At 37.6% G+C, this 15,341-nt stretch overlaps 1 protein-coding gene and 1 non-coding gene across 2 annotated transcripts in view; one reads left to right on the top strand and one right to left on the bottom strand.

Moving 5' to 3' along the window:
• MREG (melanoregulin) overlaps nucleotides 1-12,041 on the top strand; it is a 72,119-nt gene extending 60,078 nt beyond the window's left edge. The window contains exons 3-5 of the mRNA XM_044667523.1: nucleotides 5,386-5,476; nucleotides 7,458-7,621; nucleotides 11,299-12,041. Coding sequence (XP_044523458.1) covers nucleotides 5,386-5,476; nucleotides 7,458-7,621; nucleotides 11,299-11,433 — 390 coding nt within the window. The 3' untranslated portion in view covers nucleotides 11,434-12,041. The remainder of the gene's footprint in view (nucleotides 1-5,385; nucleotides 5,477-7,457; nucleotides 7,622-11,298) is intronic.
• A 2,940-nt stretch (nucleotides 12,042-14,981) lies between these two features.
• On the bottom strand, nucleotides 14,982-15,088 carry LOC123243333. Its single transcript, XR_006505881.1, has one exon. It is a non-coding gene; the product is annotated as a U6 spliceosomal RNA (small nuclear RNA).
• Nucleotides 15,089-15,341: the final 253 nt, after the last annotated feature.

The raw sequence follows: 15,341 nt of genomic DNA, 5'->3' as shown, positions 1-15,341 counted from the left end.
AAATGCTTTTTTGTATGTGCTCATTATGTGTAGTGTCTGTCCGTGGTACCAGGGGTGGACAAGTGCTATAAATTAAAAGAGTACCAAGCTGCATTGGCTGGGAGGCTGGGGAAAGAGATAATGGCAACCACTTGATTCCTCTTTGCCTTCTTCCTACTTTTTTTTCCTTTAAACTCTTTCTCCCTCTCACCTACTTACTTGATCTGGGTTTGGTTAAGTAGCATCAGAGGTTGTGCCCTCAAGTTGTAGTTTTTTTTGGTTGTTGTTTTTTACCCCTTACCTTCTGTCTTGGAATCAATATTAGTTCCAAGACAGAAGAGTGGGAAGGGCTAAGCAATTGGGTTTAAGTGATTTCCACAGGATCACACAGCTAGGAAATATCTGAGGTCAGGTTTGAACTCAGGACCCTTCTTTTTGTAGACCTGGCTCTCTCTCTCCATTAAGCCTCCTAGCTGCCCTGCCTAGAAGTTTTGAAAGTAGCATCAGTTGCTGTGAGTACTTTTTATTTGGTAGCTTCTCTGAAGCAGGCTTTGACATGGTGAAGGGAAATGTGCCAGCTATGGGCATCTGTTTCAGCTAGCACCTTTCTAGCCTCTAGGGGAGACACTTGACTACTCAATTACCTGGTCTTTTCAGAGCCCTGCAAGAACAGTTTGAGAAAAATTAAGCTTTTTACCTCCTCGTAAGTGAAACCTGAAAAGAATACAGATTCTAGATCTTCTTTCAGTCCATTGACAATTCCTGGTAAAGTTATTTCTTTCTCATAAGCACCTTGTCCTTCTCACTCTAAAAATCATTCACACTAGAATGGCATTGTGGATAGAATTCTGGTCTAGGTGAGGTTCTGCTTCTGACACTTGCTAGTTGTATAACCCTGGCTAATCTCATAACCTTTATGGACCTCACTCATCTATAAAATGAAGGGGTTGGACAGTCAGACCTCTCAATTCTATTTGGACTCTAGTAATTCTGTGAACCTATGAACCTTACACTGTAGTCTCTTGGTATAAGTCTGGGACAGTAAGGGGACTCAGAGCCAGACCTGGAGATAGGAAATCCTGGGTTCAGATGTGGCTTCAGACACTGCCTAGCTGTGTGATCCTGAGTAAGTCACTTAACCCCAATTGCCCTAGTTCTTCTATCTTGGGACACATACTTAGCATTGATTCCAAGACAGCTGGTAAGGTTGTTTTTTTTTAAAAAAGGAATATCTATATGGTAAGGGGAAAATTATTCTAGATCAGAAATTCTTAACCTTGTTTGTATAAAGGATCTCTGATTAAGCCAATAAATTCCTTCTTGGAATAATGTTCTTAAGTGAATAAAATCAAATACATGGCATAACAAAGGAAACTAATTATAATGAAATATAGTTATAAAACAGCAAATTCATGACTCCTAGGTTAAGTGCCCATATTCTAGATGAATAAATCACTCACTCTTGAAGTTATTTCTAAAAATGAAGAGTTTAAAATATTTTAACTACTCATTTCAGTACGAGTTTGAATTGATAGAGCACTGTTCTAATAAGTAATAAAAAAAAAGTCACTTGAATTTGCTTCACTTAGAGACCAGATTTTGCTCTAGATGGTGCATGACGAAATAGGAGCTATGTGGTGGTTTTTAGTAGGTTAGATCTCCCATGATGCCAGACTGACCAATTATCTTTCAATTGGAAGCAATCGTAATGTGCTGTCTTCCATTCTTAGGCTCATTAATAATAGATGAAAGCCAAGTCAACAGTTTGGCAAAATGAATGGGTACACCACACAGCCTGCAGAATCCAAGGGAATTTTTGTGCTTAGAGGCTGCATGAGTTTTGCATGCTAAAGATATTAAATGGAGTTTGAAGACCTCTCATTTTTATGCTCAGTTTCTTTTGAATCTGAAAGTATCTCCTGAGACGAGCTAGCTCATATGAACTATGAAAGCTTATTGTTATATTTTCAGTGTGAATATTTACTCAGAGGAAATCAGTAGATAATACAGATCGAGGATTAATTTATTGTTTTGTGGATTGTTTAGGTTTAAGAAAGGAATGGAGAGAGTGTTAATGATGCAGATTAAAATTAAAAGGGTGTCATATGCACATTTTAAAAAGAGCTGGTTGTTAAATTTTTACCAGCACACTCCCTTAGTATTTCTCTACTTCAGACTGGTTTTACTGCTGATTTTTGGTTCATTTTCTAATTACCCAGAGGTAGGAATTCAGGATGGAGTTCATGCTTTTTCATGTGTCTGGTGTTTTATCCGTCAGGAGAAAGAACACTGAATTTAGAATTTGAGGGCTTGTGTTTGAATCCGATTTCTGGGACTGTATGGCAATGCACATATTTCTGGGTCTTACTTTCTTCATGTGTAAAAAGAGCTTAGACTTGATGACCTCAAAGGTCTCTTGGAACTTAAACTATAATTTTACATGACCTTATGACTCTTGTATGCTATCTTGTTATTTTTTATTGTGGTACAAATTCATGCTTTCACATTTTGTTTCTTCAAAATATAAAACTTGGGATTCCTTTTATTTGGAAGACCATGTGTAAGGATTGTTGTGTCATGGACAGTCAACTGGATCTGGAGTCAGAAAACCTATCATCCATCCTGGCCCTGTTACTTAGCTGGCTTACTTTTTCACAGTCTTAGTTTCTTTATCTTTAAAATATGGAAGTTGAGATCACAAAACCAAACTCAATTTTCTCAGATATTTATTAAATTCTTTTTTCCTTTTGTTTATTTTTCTGTTAGATTTATCTGAAACTGACAGAGAGAAATTAAAATTACCAATATTGTCAATCAATAAAAGTTTATTAAATACCTATTATGAGCCAAGTCCTATGTTTAGGGTTGAGAATATAAATACAAAGAAAAGTAAAGACAGTTTTTGCCCTCAAAAAAGTGTATAACTAATGGGAAAAGACAACACAAAAGGAATTTGAAAAATGAGAGTGGTGGGAGAAAGGAAAGGACAGACAGGAAGAAGGTACCAGGAGTGGAGGCATGATGGAGAAAACTAAAGAAGTCCAAAAGGAGGGTAGCTTGTGGGAAGTGAGGACAAGACTATGCTTGGCCCTGTCTTTAGATGGAGGTCATGTAGTTCATATCCAATCAGAATGGCAGAGGATACTAATGAGATGTGAATTCCTAGGCTGATTCAATCTTAGTTCAAGAGAATGGGATTTCACAATGAGTTTCCTGGGTAAGGAAGGCAAGATGGAGAAGTTCATGTCTATGTCTTCTTGCAAATCACATAGCTAGTAAGTGTCAGAAGCCAGGTTTGAACTCAGGAATATGTCTTCCTAATTCCAAGCCCAGCACTCTACCCAGTGAGCCACCTAACTATCTTTAATCCTTGATCCTGGAGGTAAATAGTTTATTGAGTAGGGAGAGGGTATCAAGTTTATAGAAAAAATGAGAGTTAAACTGGCTAACATCTGAAGCCTCTTCTAGTTCTAAATATATAATTTTATTAATTAATAATATTTTCAAATGAGATAATATTTATAGAGTATTTAGCACAAAGCCTGGCATAGAGTAGGTCTTTAATTTGAGCTTGTTCTTTTCTCTTGCCCTTTCCCCAGTGATTTCTTGGATCTGAAGTTAATAATTTTTCTAGGACATGATACTAGTACCAATTCAATGGTTACTTCTCTCCTGTAAAACCCAAGTCAAAAGCTGGGGCTGCAAAGGCACATGCCTTCATGACAATGTATTCTGTGAGCCCTCTATTTTATTTTATTTTATTTTATTATTTTATTTTATTTCATCATTTCATTTTCATTTTATTTTATTTTATTTTATTTTTTTAAACCTTTACCTTCTGACCTAGAAACAATCCTGTGTATTGGTTCCAAGGCAGAAAAGTGATAAGGACTAGGCAATGGGGGTCACTACAACTAGGAAGTATCTGAGGCCAATCCTGGCTCTCTCTCCATTGAGCCATCTAGCTGCTCTCATCTCTATTTGTGATACCACACAGTGTGAACTTATTTTTGAGTAGCATAAAGGTCACTGAAAATTGACCAGCCAATGAAGCATGAGTAAGGAGCAAGATTAGTACACTAGCAAGGAGAACAAAAGTCATCATTGAAGAGAGAGAACTATTTTCCAAGAAATTAGAGAAGCCAAGGTATCATAAGACTTGCCCTTTAAATAGAGCATTTAGAAGCAAGTCCTTTTAGCTAGAGCAACTGGAATGGAGTTTTGTGGTGAATACACAGAGCCAACATCCTTGTTCTACTCCAGGAAATGGAGGGATAGAGAGAGATGGGGACAATCATTTATAATGTGACCCCCTTATGGGCTCTTGCAAAAATATTTGCCAGTAACTGTTCCTTTTCAAAGTACTTAGTTCTCAAGTTCCCTTTGGAGAGAGTGGAGAGATTCTGATTTCAAAATTATGCCCTACAAGGAGGCTTCCTACACACAGGAAGTGCAGAATTGGGCAATTTTGAATAACTGCTGAGTGCCTGAGAGGTGCCCTTTGACAAGAAAGGCAGGATTCTTTCAGAAGATGGGAGTCTTGGTCTCATTCTTAGGTCTGTTCCTTTCACAAGGCACCTTCCACTGAAGTTCTATCCTGCTGACTCTGTGTGGCATTAAGGGGGGACTGTGAGTTCTTGAAAACTTCACTAGGACTACACAAGCTCTCTCAGATCCTACAGAGCTGAAGAGTTTTGATTACAATCCAAGTTTCATGGGATCATAGGTTTGTTGTTCTTTCCCTTTATTAGCCAGAAGTTTGCACCAATATTAAGTCTACTTACTGATTACATCTTTCTAGAGCACTAAGCTAGGGGTAAGTAGGTGGTACAGTGGACAGAGCACTGTCATCTTCCTGCATTCAAATCTAGCCTCAGACACTAGCTGTGTGATCTTGGGCAAGTCACTTAACCCTGTTTACCTTAGTTTCCTCAAACTGGAGAAGGAAATGGCAAACCACTTCAGTATCTTTGCCAAAAAAACCCCAAATGGAATCACAAAGAATTGGACATGACTGAAAAATGACTGAACGAAAGGACATTCTGTTTCTGTTTGAAGACGTAGAAATTCTTCAGGCAAGAAACAGTCTAATGAGGCGGGTTGGTGTAGGTGGTCTCTAAAGTCTCTTTTTCTATAAGCTTTCCATTTCTTCTACAGTGGAAAGACAGGGCAGCCTGTGGAGAAGTGCAGTTGTTTGATGCTTCCTTGCTAATGCTGGCTAAGGTTCTTTTGTTGCAGGTTCTGTTTGAACCTCTGGCAGTCACTTTTTAAAGTCCAAGGAAGAGATAGATTGCTTTCCAGCCTGTTGCCCATTATCTTAAAAGCCTGGGAGTCAGTAGCAAAGTGAAGGTACAGTGTGGGGGGCACAAAGTAAAGCTGACTTTTTATTGTGTGATTATCCTATAGGAATGGCAAAAACTCAACTATGATATCTACACCTTACGGAGAACTCGAAGGGAAGTGAGAAACCGATGGAAAGGCATTTTGGAAGATTTAGGTATGAATTCCATTGGGTTTACAAGGCTTACTGTGGGGTTATTTCATGAGAGTTTTTTTCCTCCCACTATGCTCACGTTGTTATAAAAATTTTCTTCTATTTTCCTTGGGTTTCTCCATTTGTTTTATGGTTTGACTAAAAGCACCCTAGTAATTGCCTACTTACTGTGTGAATTATTTGCTCACTTCTTTCTCCCTTAAAACCATATATGGAGAAGCTCCACAATGTTTCTGTTATTACATAGTTCACTGTGTCTCAATGATGTATATATACCTTGGTTCTTAGGTACCATTTTAAAATTTCACTAATGTATTAATCAGAAATTTTGAACCTTTGGACTTCATCCCCCAGAAGTCCTTCAGTGTTCCCCAGAATTCCTTTCATCTCCCAGAATCCCTTCCCCTACACCCCACATTTGCATCTTCACATTATTGTTTATATAGTTCTGTAACTCCTCCCTCTCACTCTCTTCTCTCACAACTGGGGCTGGGTTAGCTAGCTTTTTTTACTTTAGTTATTATTAATAAACTTTATAAAATATACTAGTTATTATATATTAATTTTAATCTTATAACTAAAGTTATGTGGTCATGGTTCATATGAAGTAGATAGTGCTGGAGTTGGAGTTAGGAAAACTTGAGTTCAAATCTTGACTCAGATGTTATTAGCTACATCACTGGGCAAGAACCTAACCTCTCTTGAACCTCAGTTTCCTCATCTATAAGATGGGAAAAGCACCTACTTTATAAGGTTGTTTTGAGAATCAAATAAGATAACATGTAAAATGCTTTGTAAATGTTGCTATACATAAATGTATTTTATTACTATTATTACTTTATTACTATTACCACTCTGTCCATATAGCTATAAAGGAGAATAAAATTTTATTTCCCATATTAAAAAATCATTTGGAAATAATAATAATAATAGCATTTATAAAGTGCTTTTAAGTTTGCAAAGCATTTTATTTTATTTTATACTATTTGTTTTAACCATAACATTCCTGGGAAGTAAATGTTATTATTTTCCCCATCATTTGTGGATTGAGCATTAGACTTGGAGTCAGGAGTTCAAATACAGCTCCAGATACTCATTAGCTTTGTGACTCTGGGAAAATCATTTAACCTCTATCTGTCTCAGTTTCCTCATCTGTAAAATTAGAGAGTTGGATCTAAAAGTCTCCAAGGTCCTTTCCAGCTCTAAATCTGTGATCTTATGAACTTCAAAAGGAGCTAGTCTTCCTCCTTGGAGACAGAAATATGTCAGATCATATTTTGCATTCTTTTAATAACATGGAGCCAAATGATTTTGCCTTGTTTTTCTGGCCTTCATACTGGTTCTGACTGACTTACCAATTAGAGGCACATAGTAGGGCTCCTGTTCTAAAATGCAAGTTCTCTTTTGGAGAACCAAGCCATCTATACTTTAGAATGAATTATTTTAATTTGATTATTGGGGAAATGATGACAACAATTCCCATTTATATAGCTTTCAAGCTGATGAAGCAGCAACTACTCTGTTATCTCTAAAAAAGAAGAAACTGAAAATCAGAGTTTTAAATGATGTACCAGTCAACACAGGGTTAGAAAGTAGTAGAACTGATTTTCCTCAGGAAACTCAGGTTTCCTAATTCCGTGACTAATACTCCTTTCCATTTCACAATATGGATCCAAATTTGGGTTGGGAGGAAACTAGGAGGAAGTAAAGAGTTCATAGTTTTGGACACTTTAAGGGGGAGGGCAGGCTGAAATAGGGGAATCTCTCCATCTGGGACTTTAAGGTGTTTAGAAAGAAGCATGGAGCCAGTGAAAGGTTATGGGTTATGGAAAGAGACTGTAAGGAGATGGGAAAAGGATACAGAAGAGTGAAGAAAGCACTAAAGACAGACTTTTCCAAGGCATCCTACTACCAATGAAGATCATTTCCCTTTAGGGAAATCATTTCCTCTGCTTTTAAATTGTGGTAAACTTTTCTATTTTAGGCTTTCAGAAGGAAGCAGATTCTTTGTTATCAGTGACTAAACTCAGCACCATCAGTGACTCTCAGAACACCAGGAAAGCCCGGGAGATATTGTTAAAACTTGCTGAAGAGACAAATATTTTCCCAACAAACTGGGAGCTCTCAGAGAGGTACCTCTTTGTGGTGGTAAGTGGATGACCTTTCACTTTCTTTGCCCTAATTTTATCTCAAACTCTCATGCCTTTTCTGCTTAGCATATGAAATTAGGGATTTCAATATTCTCTACACCCTCAAGTTCAATGTGGCATGTGACAGTGGAATCTCGGGGCACACGTTCTTTGGGATCTGATGGTCAATGGGTTGAGGGAATGTGGCTGACATAATAATGACTCACACATAGGCTGACTAGGTTTAAATTTTGGTCTCGAGAACAAGGCTTGGAGGCTCGTTGAACTTGGTTATTGTTTAGTTGTGCGAGTTGTGCTTGACTCTTAATAACCTAATTTGGAGTTTTCTTGGCAAAGATACTGGAGTGGTTTGCCATATCCATTTAACTCAGTCCCTCTCATTTCTGGTGTTGGCTGCTTGAACTTGCTTATATCCTTTAATATTTGTATTAGAGCAAGGCATGTTGAGACATTCCAAATTTCTTCATCAACTCCTCTGACCCAACTTAGACTCAGAGATAAATCTAGCTTTGGTGTTCCTTTGTTGGCTGTCAACTGATGAGATAATTAGTTCTAGGGAGATTTTGTCCCCTGGCTTTCCCTCTTGCCCCTTGCATAAATGCTCTGAGATATTTCCAATAAGAATTGAACTGGGTAAATAAGAGGATATCTAATGGGATAGGGAGATCAGCTCTGGAGCACAGGTCATGGGATTTAAAAAGAATTGGAGAGGGGCCATAGCTATCATAAGATCACAGATTTAGAGCTGGGAGGCTCTTTACTCATCATTCCTTCAACTTCCCTGATTAAAACTCACCTGCTTGTTATTTTTTATTTATCCTTTATAGTGTGTTTTTGTACATATTTGTTTGCCTGTTGCCTTTCCCAATTAGACTGTGATCCCACTGAGGATTTTTTTCTTTGTATCTCCAGAAAAACTAGGTCTTCTGAGTCTGCTCAGTACCCTTCCCTTCCCCTTACTTTCTGCCCTTCTAACAATTCCAAGACAGAAGGGCAATGGCTAGGCAAACAGGGTTAAATGACTAGCCCAGGGACATGTAGCTAGGAAGTGTTTGAGGCTAGATTTGTACCTGGGTCCTGCTGATTTTAGATCTGTCATTCTGTCTGGTGAGGCACTAAGCTACCCCATCTAGTACCGTTTCCATTTTACCATTTTTCATAGAATTTTCAAGCAGGAAATTACTTGAATGATCACCTAACCTTACTCACGCCTACTCATATTGCAGATGAGGAAACTGAAGCCCAGAGAAATCAAGGTTACAAAGGTAGTAATTAGAAGGTTTAGGATTTAAATTCAATTCATAGGGTCATTGGATTACAGGTTTGGAACTGGATGGGACCTCAGAAAGCCTATAAGTAATGAGTTGTCCATCTCTAGAAGTATTCAAGTAGAGGCTGATGAGCTACATGTTGGGGATGTGTTTGTAAACTATATTAGTCTAACCTCCTCACTTCATAGATGATTTGCTGGTTAGGAAACAGACTTGGAGATGTTAAATGACTTCTTAAAGATTACATTCATTTTTTTTTAAACCCTTACCTTCCATCTTAGAATCAATATTATCTATTGGTCACAAAGCAGATGAATGGTAAGGGCTAGGCAATGGTAGTTAAGTGACTTGCCCAGGGTCATACTTTTAGGAAGTGTCTGAAGGCAGATTACACATATTTTAAGTGATAAAACTGAGATTTGAACCCAGATCTTCTGACTCCAAATCTGACATTTCTTTCATTGTCTCATAATCAACATCTTTACAGTAGTCAACAAATGAGAAATCCTGTTGGTGAAAGATAATAGTGATAATGATGGCTAACATTTATAGAAGCTCTAGGGTCACAGAAAATTTCCTCATACATTACTAATCTCCTTAGTTGTTCACAAAAACCCTATGAATTAGTCAGGGAATCCAGGAATCAGATGGATTTAGAATCACTAAATCATAGAAGCTCAGAATTGGGAGGGCTCTCAAGAGGACAAACCATGAAGGTTTTGGATTTTGGCTCTGAAAGTTTCCAAGGCTGATGCATGGCAAATGGCTTTCTCTCCCTGGGTCTCAGTTTTCTCATCTGTAAATGGGGGCAGAGGTAATAATATTTGCACCACCTACTTCTCATGACTGTGAGGAAAATGGGTTTATGAACCATAAAGTATATACAAGTGAACCATTATCAATAATTCAATTGAATTAATTAAAATTTAATTTTAATTAAATTAAAATTTAATAATCTGTGATTGGTTCATCTTTTAGTTTTTATATTTATTAATTAGTTTATTAGATTATTTATAGACATAAATATATTATTAATTATTTATAGATTAGTTATTGATATTAACAATAGGACTGGAAAAATAAAAGACTTAAAAGGTAGCCTTGTTTATATAGGAAAGTAGACCTCTCTTTCTTTTATAAAATGAGGAATTTGGGTTAGATGAGCTCCTAGGTCCATCTAGCTATGGAAGCTATAAATATCCCTGTGGGATATGTGTGTGTGAATGCACCAGTCATTGTGTTAAGGGATAGAGATGCAAAGAAAAGCAAAAGAGGGCCTCTGCTCTGAAGGAGCTCAGTGGCTAGTGGGAGGAAATATGTAAACAACTATGTATGAATAAGCTACATAGAGGGGAAACTCAGTGGTATGAGAGCCAGGCCTAGAGAGAAGAGGTTCTAGGTTTAAATCTGGCCTCTGACACTTCCTAACTGTGTGACCCTGGGCAAGTCACTTAACCCCATTGCCAAACCCTACTGTTCTTCTGCCTTGGATCCAATACTTAATATTGGATCCAAGATGGAAGACAAAGGTTAAAAAAATAAAGCTATATACAACATACATTGGAAGATGATCAACAAAGGGAAGGCACTTAATAAAAATAAGAAACATTAAGTGCTAAATAAATATGTTAACTGATTGAAGGTAAATATTTTATTTTCCAATTACATGTAATAATTTCCTTTCTTTTTAAAAATTTATTTATACAGAATATTTTTCCCATGGTTACATGATTCATGGTTTTTCCCATTCCTCTTCCCTCCCCCATCCTGGAGCTGACAAGCAATTCCACTGGGCTGTACAAGTAATAATTTTCAACATATTTTCAAAAATTAAGATTCAAATTGACTTCTACCTTCCTTCCTTCTTCCTCAGTCCCAGTGATGGTAAGAAATCTGATCTGGGTTATACATGTTTTATCATGCAAATCATACTTCTATTATTGTAAGAGCATGCTCATATAAAACCGAAACCCCAAAATAAAAACACAAATAAACTAAGGTGAAAACTCAAATGCTTTGCCTGCATTCCCACCCCAACCGTTCTTTCTCTGGAGGTGGATAGCATTTTTGGCCATAAGTCCTTTAGAATGGCTCTGGATCATTGTGTTGCTAAGAAAGCAAAGTCTTTCACAGTTGATCATCCCATAATATTGCTTTCCTGTGTACCATATTCTTCTGGTTCTTTTTTTTTTCACTCTGCATCAGTTCATGTAGGTCTTTCCAGCTCTTTTCTAAAATCATCCTGCTTATCATTTCTTATAGCACCATATTATACCATCACCAGATTGAAGGTAAATGTTAACAAATGGTCTTACCACCTATGAATTTACATTGTGACTTTGAGGATCTTTTCCCTCTCTCCAGTAGAGACTTGCCTCACATCTCTGTATTTTATCTTTAACAGGACCGTCTCATCACTCTAGATGCTGCAGAAGAGTTTTTTAAAATGGCCAGCCTCACTTACCCTAAAAAGCCAGGACTGACCTACTTGGCCGATGGCCAGAAAGAACTGCCCTACCTTCCATTTCCAAGCCCCTAAAGAAATGGACCTGGGACAGAACTTGAATTTTGCCCTGGGGACTCAGGGCAACTAGCCAAAGCACCATGGATTTTCTTTGGAGAATTGCAAGCAGGAAGGAGATAAGGGAAGAGAAGAAGAAAGACATCTGTGTCGTGATTAGAAAACATGGCTATGTGCAGAAGGATGCAGAACCCTGCCCAGCTCCAAGGAAAGAATAAACTAGGAGATGATAACAGTCAAGACCTTAGTCCTTAGTTAGGAGGACTCACTGTGTGTATTTATGGCATCAGGGAAACTCCATGGCCTCAGATCTTTCTTGGAGAACTTTAAAGTCTGCTGACTCTCATGATAGGAAAATTCAGTCATTCAATAGACTCAGAAGAAATTTACTGAGTGCCTCCTGTGTGCTAAGCACAGTCTTAGGTGCTGGTTGTGACAAAGATGAGTAAGGCATGAGTCCTGCCCTGCCCTCAAAAAGCTTACATATAAGTAGTTTGAGATGGGGCAGTAGAGGGGTGGCAGGGCAGGGAAGAGAAAGATCAGGTAAATGGATCTTGGGCAATAGGAAGCTGCTGGTTATTCCATATCAGGATGATCTACTTTCAAATAGTGTACAATAAAGTCTGCTGAGCCCAACACTAAAACTAAACTGAACTGGTGTAATCTTTCTTTGATCCTTCAGAAAACACTTTAGCTCCTCATGGTGTCTCAGGAACATTAGTAGTAAACATTACTTTTCATGCATTTAAAATAATCGCCAGTTAATAGAGATGTGTGGAAATCCTGGGGCAGTTAGGTAGCCGAGTAGATAGAGTGCCAGACCTGGAGTCGGGAAGACTCATCCTCCTGAGTTCGAATCTGGTCTCAGACACTTATTAGATGGGGGATTTTGGCCAAGCTACTTAACTCTGTTTGCCTCAGTTTCCTCATCTATAAAATGAGTAGGAGATGGGAAATGGCAAACCACTCTAGTATCTTTGCCAAGAAACCCTTCAATGGGGTCATGAAGAATGAGATATGACTGAAAAATGACTGAACAACAAATGTGGAAATCTTGGTTTGGAAAGCAGGTAACTTTCTAAAATGAAGACAATCCCAGAGTGGCACAGGCTACTTTGATAAGCAGTGAGTTGCCCATCACTGAAGGTATTCAAGCAAAGGCTTATGAGCTACATGTTTGGGAGCATGTAAAGGAGATTACTTTTTGGATGGGAGCTAAAATAGATGACTCCCAGGGTTCCTTCCAACTCTGATGTTCTATTCTTCCAGTGACTAGATTGCTAGATAACTTGGATTTACTGTTACTGACATAGAAAATATGGACCTTACTCCTATGTGAATAAAGAGAGAGCAATTTCTTGAATGTAATAACATCAAATTACCTCATCAATCCATTGGAAGAATGCCTAATGAAAAGCTATTTTTACCAGATTTGTTCATTTTGTTTCATTTCCAGGAGAATGTAAGCCCCTGGAAGGAGAACCCTTAGTTTCTGTCTTTGTGTGCCTAACACCTGGCAGAAGCAATATTATAGGTGCTTAATAAATCTATTGAATTATTGTCATTTGTCAACTGGAATAGATTATGACTGGGTTTGCTTGTTTTCTCTGTGTTATCCATAATCCTTTACTTCTACCTCAATAGCAATGGTTAGTAGACAATGGTTTGTTCCCAAGGGAGAGGCACAGGGGTTCTGTTTATTTGCTTGGGTTGAGATCTGCCTTTGATTTGGGAACTAAACCCAAAGCCTGTACCCAATTGACATGGCTGTATCTGAGATTTTGTACTGCTTTCAGTTCTGAAGGGATTCTCAATGAAATAACACCATCGGGCCAATCCCTTTCAGCCACCAATATTTGAAATGATCCTTAGCTAACTCAGAAACGAGCCTTTTAATTTGACTGACAGGTTTGCCTTAGATATGTGAGTTCTTCTCACTGACTCCCTTTTAAATATTAGCATCTTATTTTAAAGATTTTAAAAGGCTCTGGGATTTATTAATTGATTTCTGTGGAAAATTGTGGTACTTAAATTTTTTTTATTTTAGATTTAACCCTTCATAGTTGATCCCAATCTAAAAAGAACTGCTTGTTTAGTTTCTCTTGAATATTTTTTACCCGACCTTTCTCCTTTGTCAATTCAGAGCATCTTAGGGATGAAATTAATAGATTCTATTGCTGTATGACCTACTGAAGTGACAGACCAGTTATAAATATAGTTGCTAGTTGAATAAGCAGCAAAATTGATGGTTTGCTTCTTTGTATACAGTATTTTTGAAAAGCTCAACTTAGATACATTTCTAAAAGTAACTTTTCTATCATATCTCTGTGTTGTTCCAACATAGTCTCAATTTGGGGGGAAAAGATTTTGAAAAGCAAATTATTTTTATCTCAGTTCTTTGATTTTCTCTTTTCAGCTTTTTGCTTTCCCGTTTTCCTGAATAGATGAGATTGGTTGCATTTATGGAAAACATAAGGCTTAAGTAACTATTCCATTACTTATGGTAATGAAATGCTACTCTGATTACAAAAACACATTGAGTTATACAGGCTTTTTTTTTTCTACCAAGATGCTAATGGATTTTTATATACACCTTTCATTTATTTTCATGATATTTCTATGGAATACAGAGACACACAGAATAAGAGTAGTCTTCTTTCTCTTTCTACTATACTATGTAATTTTTGGTTTGTAGATGGATAACCTGAGATATGAAAAGAGCCATAGCTCACCATTATTTTTATACCGGAGCAAACAATACAAAATGTGTCCGAAACTAGTGGTTGAAAATATTTCAAATCAACTTAAGACAAATTCATTTGTGGGGCAGAGGCAGGGGAGACAGGTCAGGGAGTATAGGACACTGCAAGACTGTGTAGAAGATGTATGTAGAGTTTAGGAAGGAGGACAGAGCTGGTCAAGAGAAGCTCACCAGGGGTGTGAGAAAGCATTTCTATTTTAACCAATCATTCTTGCTATCTAGGGGCTAAGTTCAGTTCTTTCCACCTGCCAACAGATGCCAAGAGTCAGTGTCTTCTAAATTTCAGTGCCCTAGGCCAACACCCTGATCACCCCACCATAGTTATGACCCTACATATAGAGCAGTGATTCCCAAAATGGGTGCTACCGCCCCCTGGTGGGTGTTGCAGTGATGGCCACAGGTGCACTTATCTTTCCTATTAATTGCTATTAAAATTAAAAAAAAATTAATTTCCAGGGGACTAAGTAATATTTTTTTCTGGAAAGGGGGAGGTTGGCCAAAAAAGTTTGGGAACCACTGATTATAGAGTAACTTAATGAGGGAACCTTCACATCAAGGGCAGGACTATAATTCAGTAGGGGCTCATTAACGATACTGATGGCTCTATAAGCCAGATGTCCCCAGATGTCTCAATAAGGTCCCAATATGGTCCCCAACCAGGAAAGGAGAGAATATTATGACTCTGTGTTTTTTCAGTTTCATTTTTATTTTTTCTTTTTAATTTCTTAATTTTTGTTGGTTATCTTTTTTATTTTATTTTTATAAAGATATTTTTACTGATTACATGTACTAACAAATTTCTACATAACAATAGGAATGCTTCACAAATTTGTGTATCATCCTTGTGCAGGAGCCATGCTAATCTTCTCTGTATCTTTCCAATTTTAGTATATGTGCTGCTGAAGAAAGCAATGTTTCATTTTTAGCCTAATGATTCACTGACACCAAGCTGGATCCTGCTGGAAATTTGGATGTACTAGAATGTAGCTGGGGACAGAATTATGGAACATTTTAATTCATATAAGGAAAAAAGCCCTGAAGTGATTCTAGTAATGACAGAGGCTGCTGGCCCAAATATGTGTATAGGGGTGTTTGAGGGTCAAGTGAAATGATGGATATAAAGCACTTTTTAAGCCTGAAATCACACTATAAATGTTAGTTGTCA

Source organism: Gracilinanus agilis, chromosome 3, assembly GCF_016433145.1.
Source record: "Gracilinanus agilis isolate LMUSP501 chromosome 3, AgileGrace, whole genome shotgun sequence".
NCBI lineage: Eukaryota > Metazoa > Chordata > Mammalia > Didelphimorphia > Didelphidae > Gracilinanus > Gracilinanus agilis.
The sequence above is the reverse complement of the archived record's forward strand: the minus strand, read 5'-3'. Positions and strand labels throughout refer to the sequence as shown.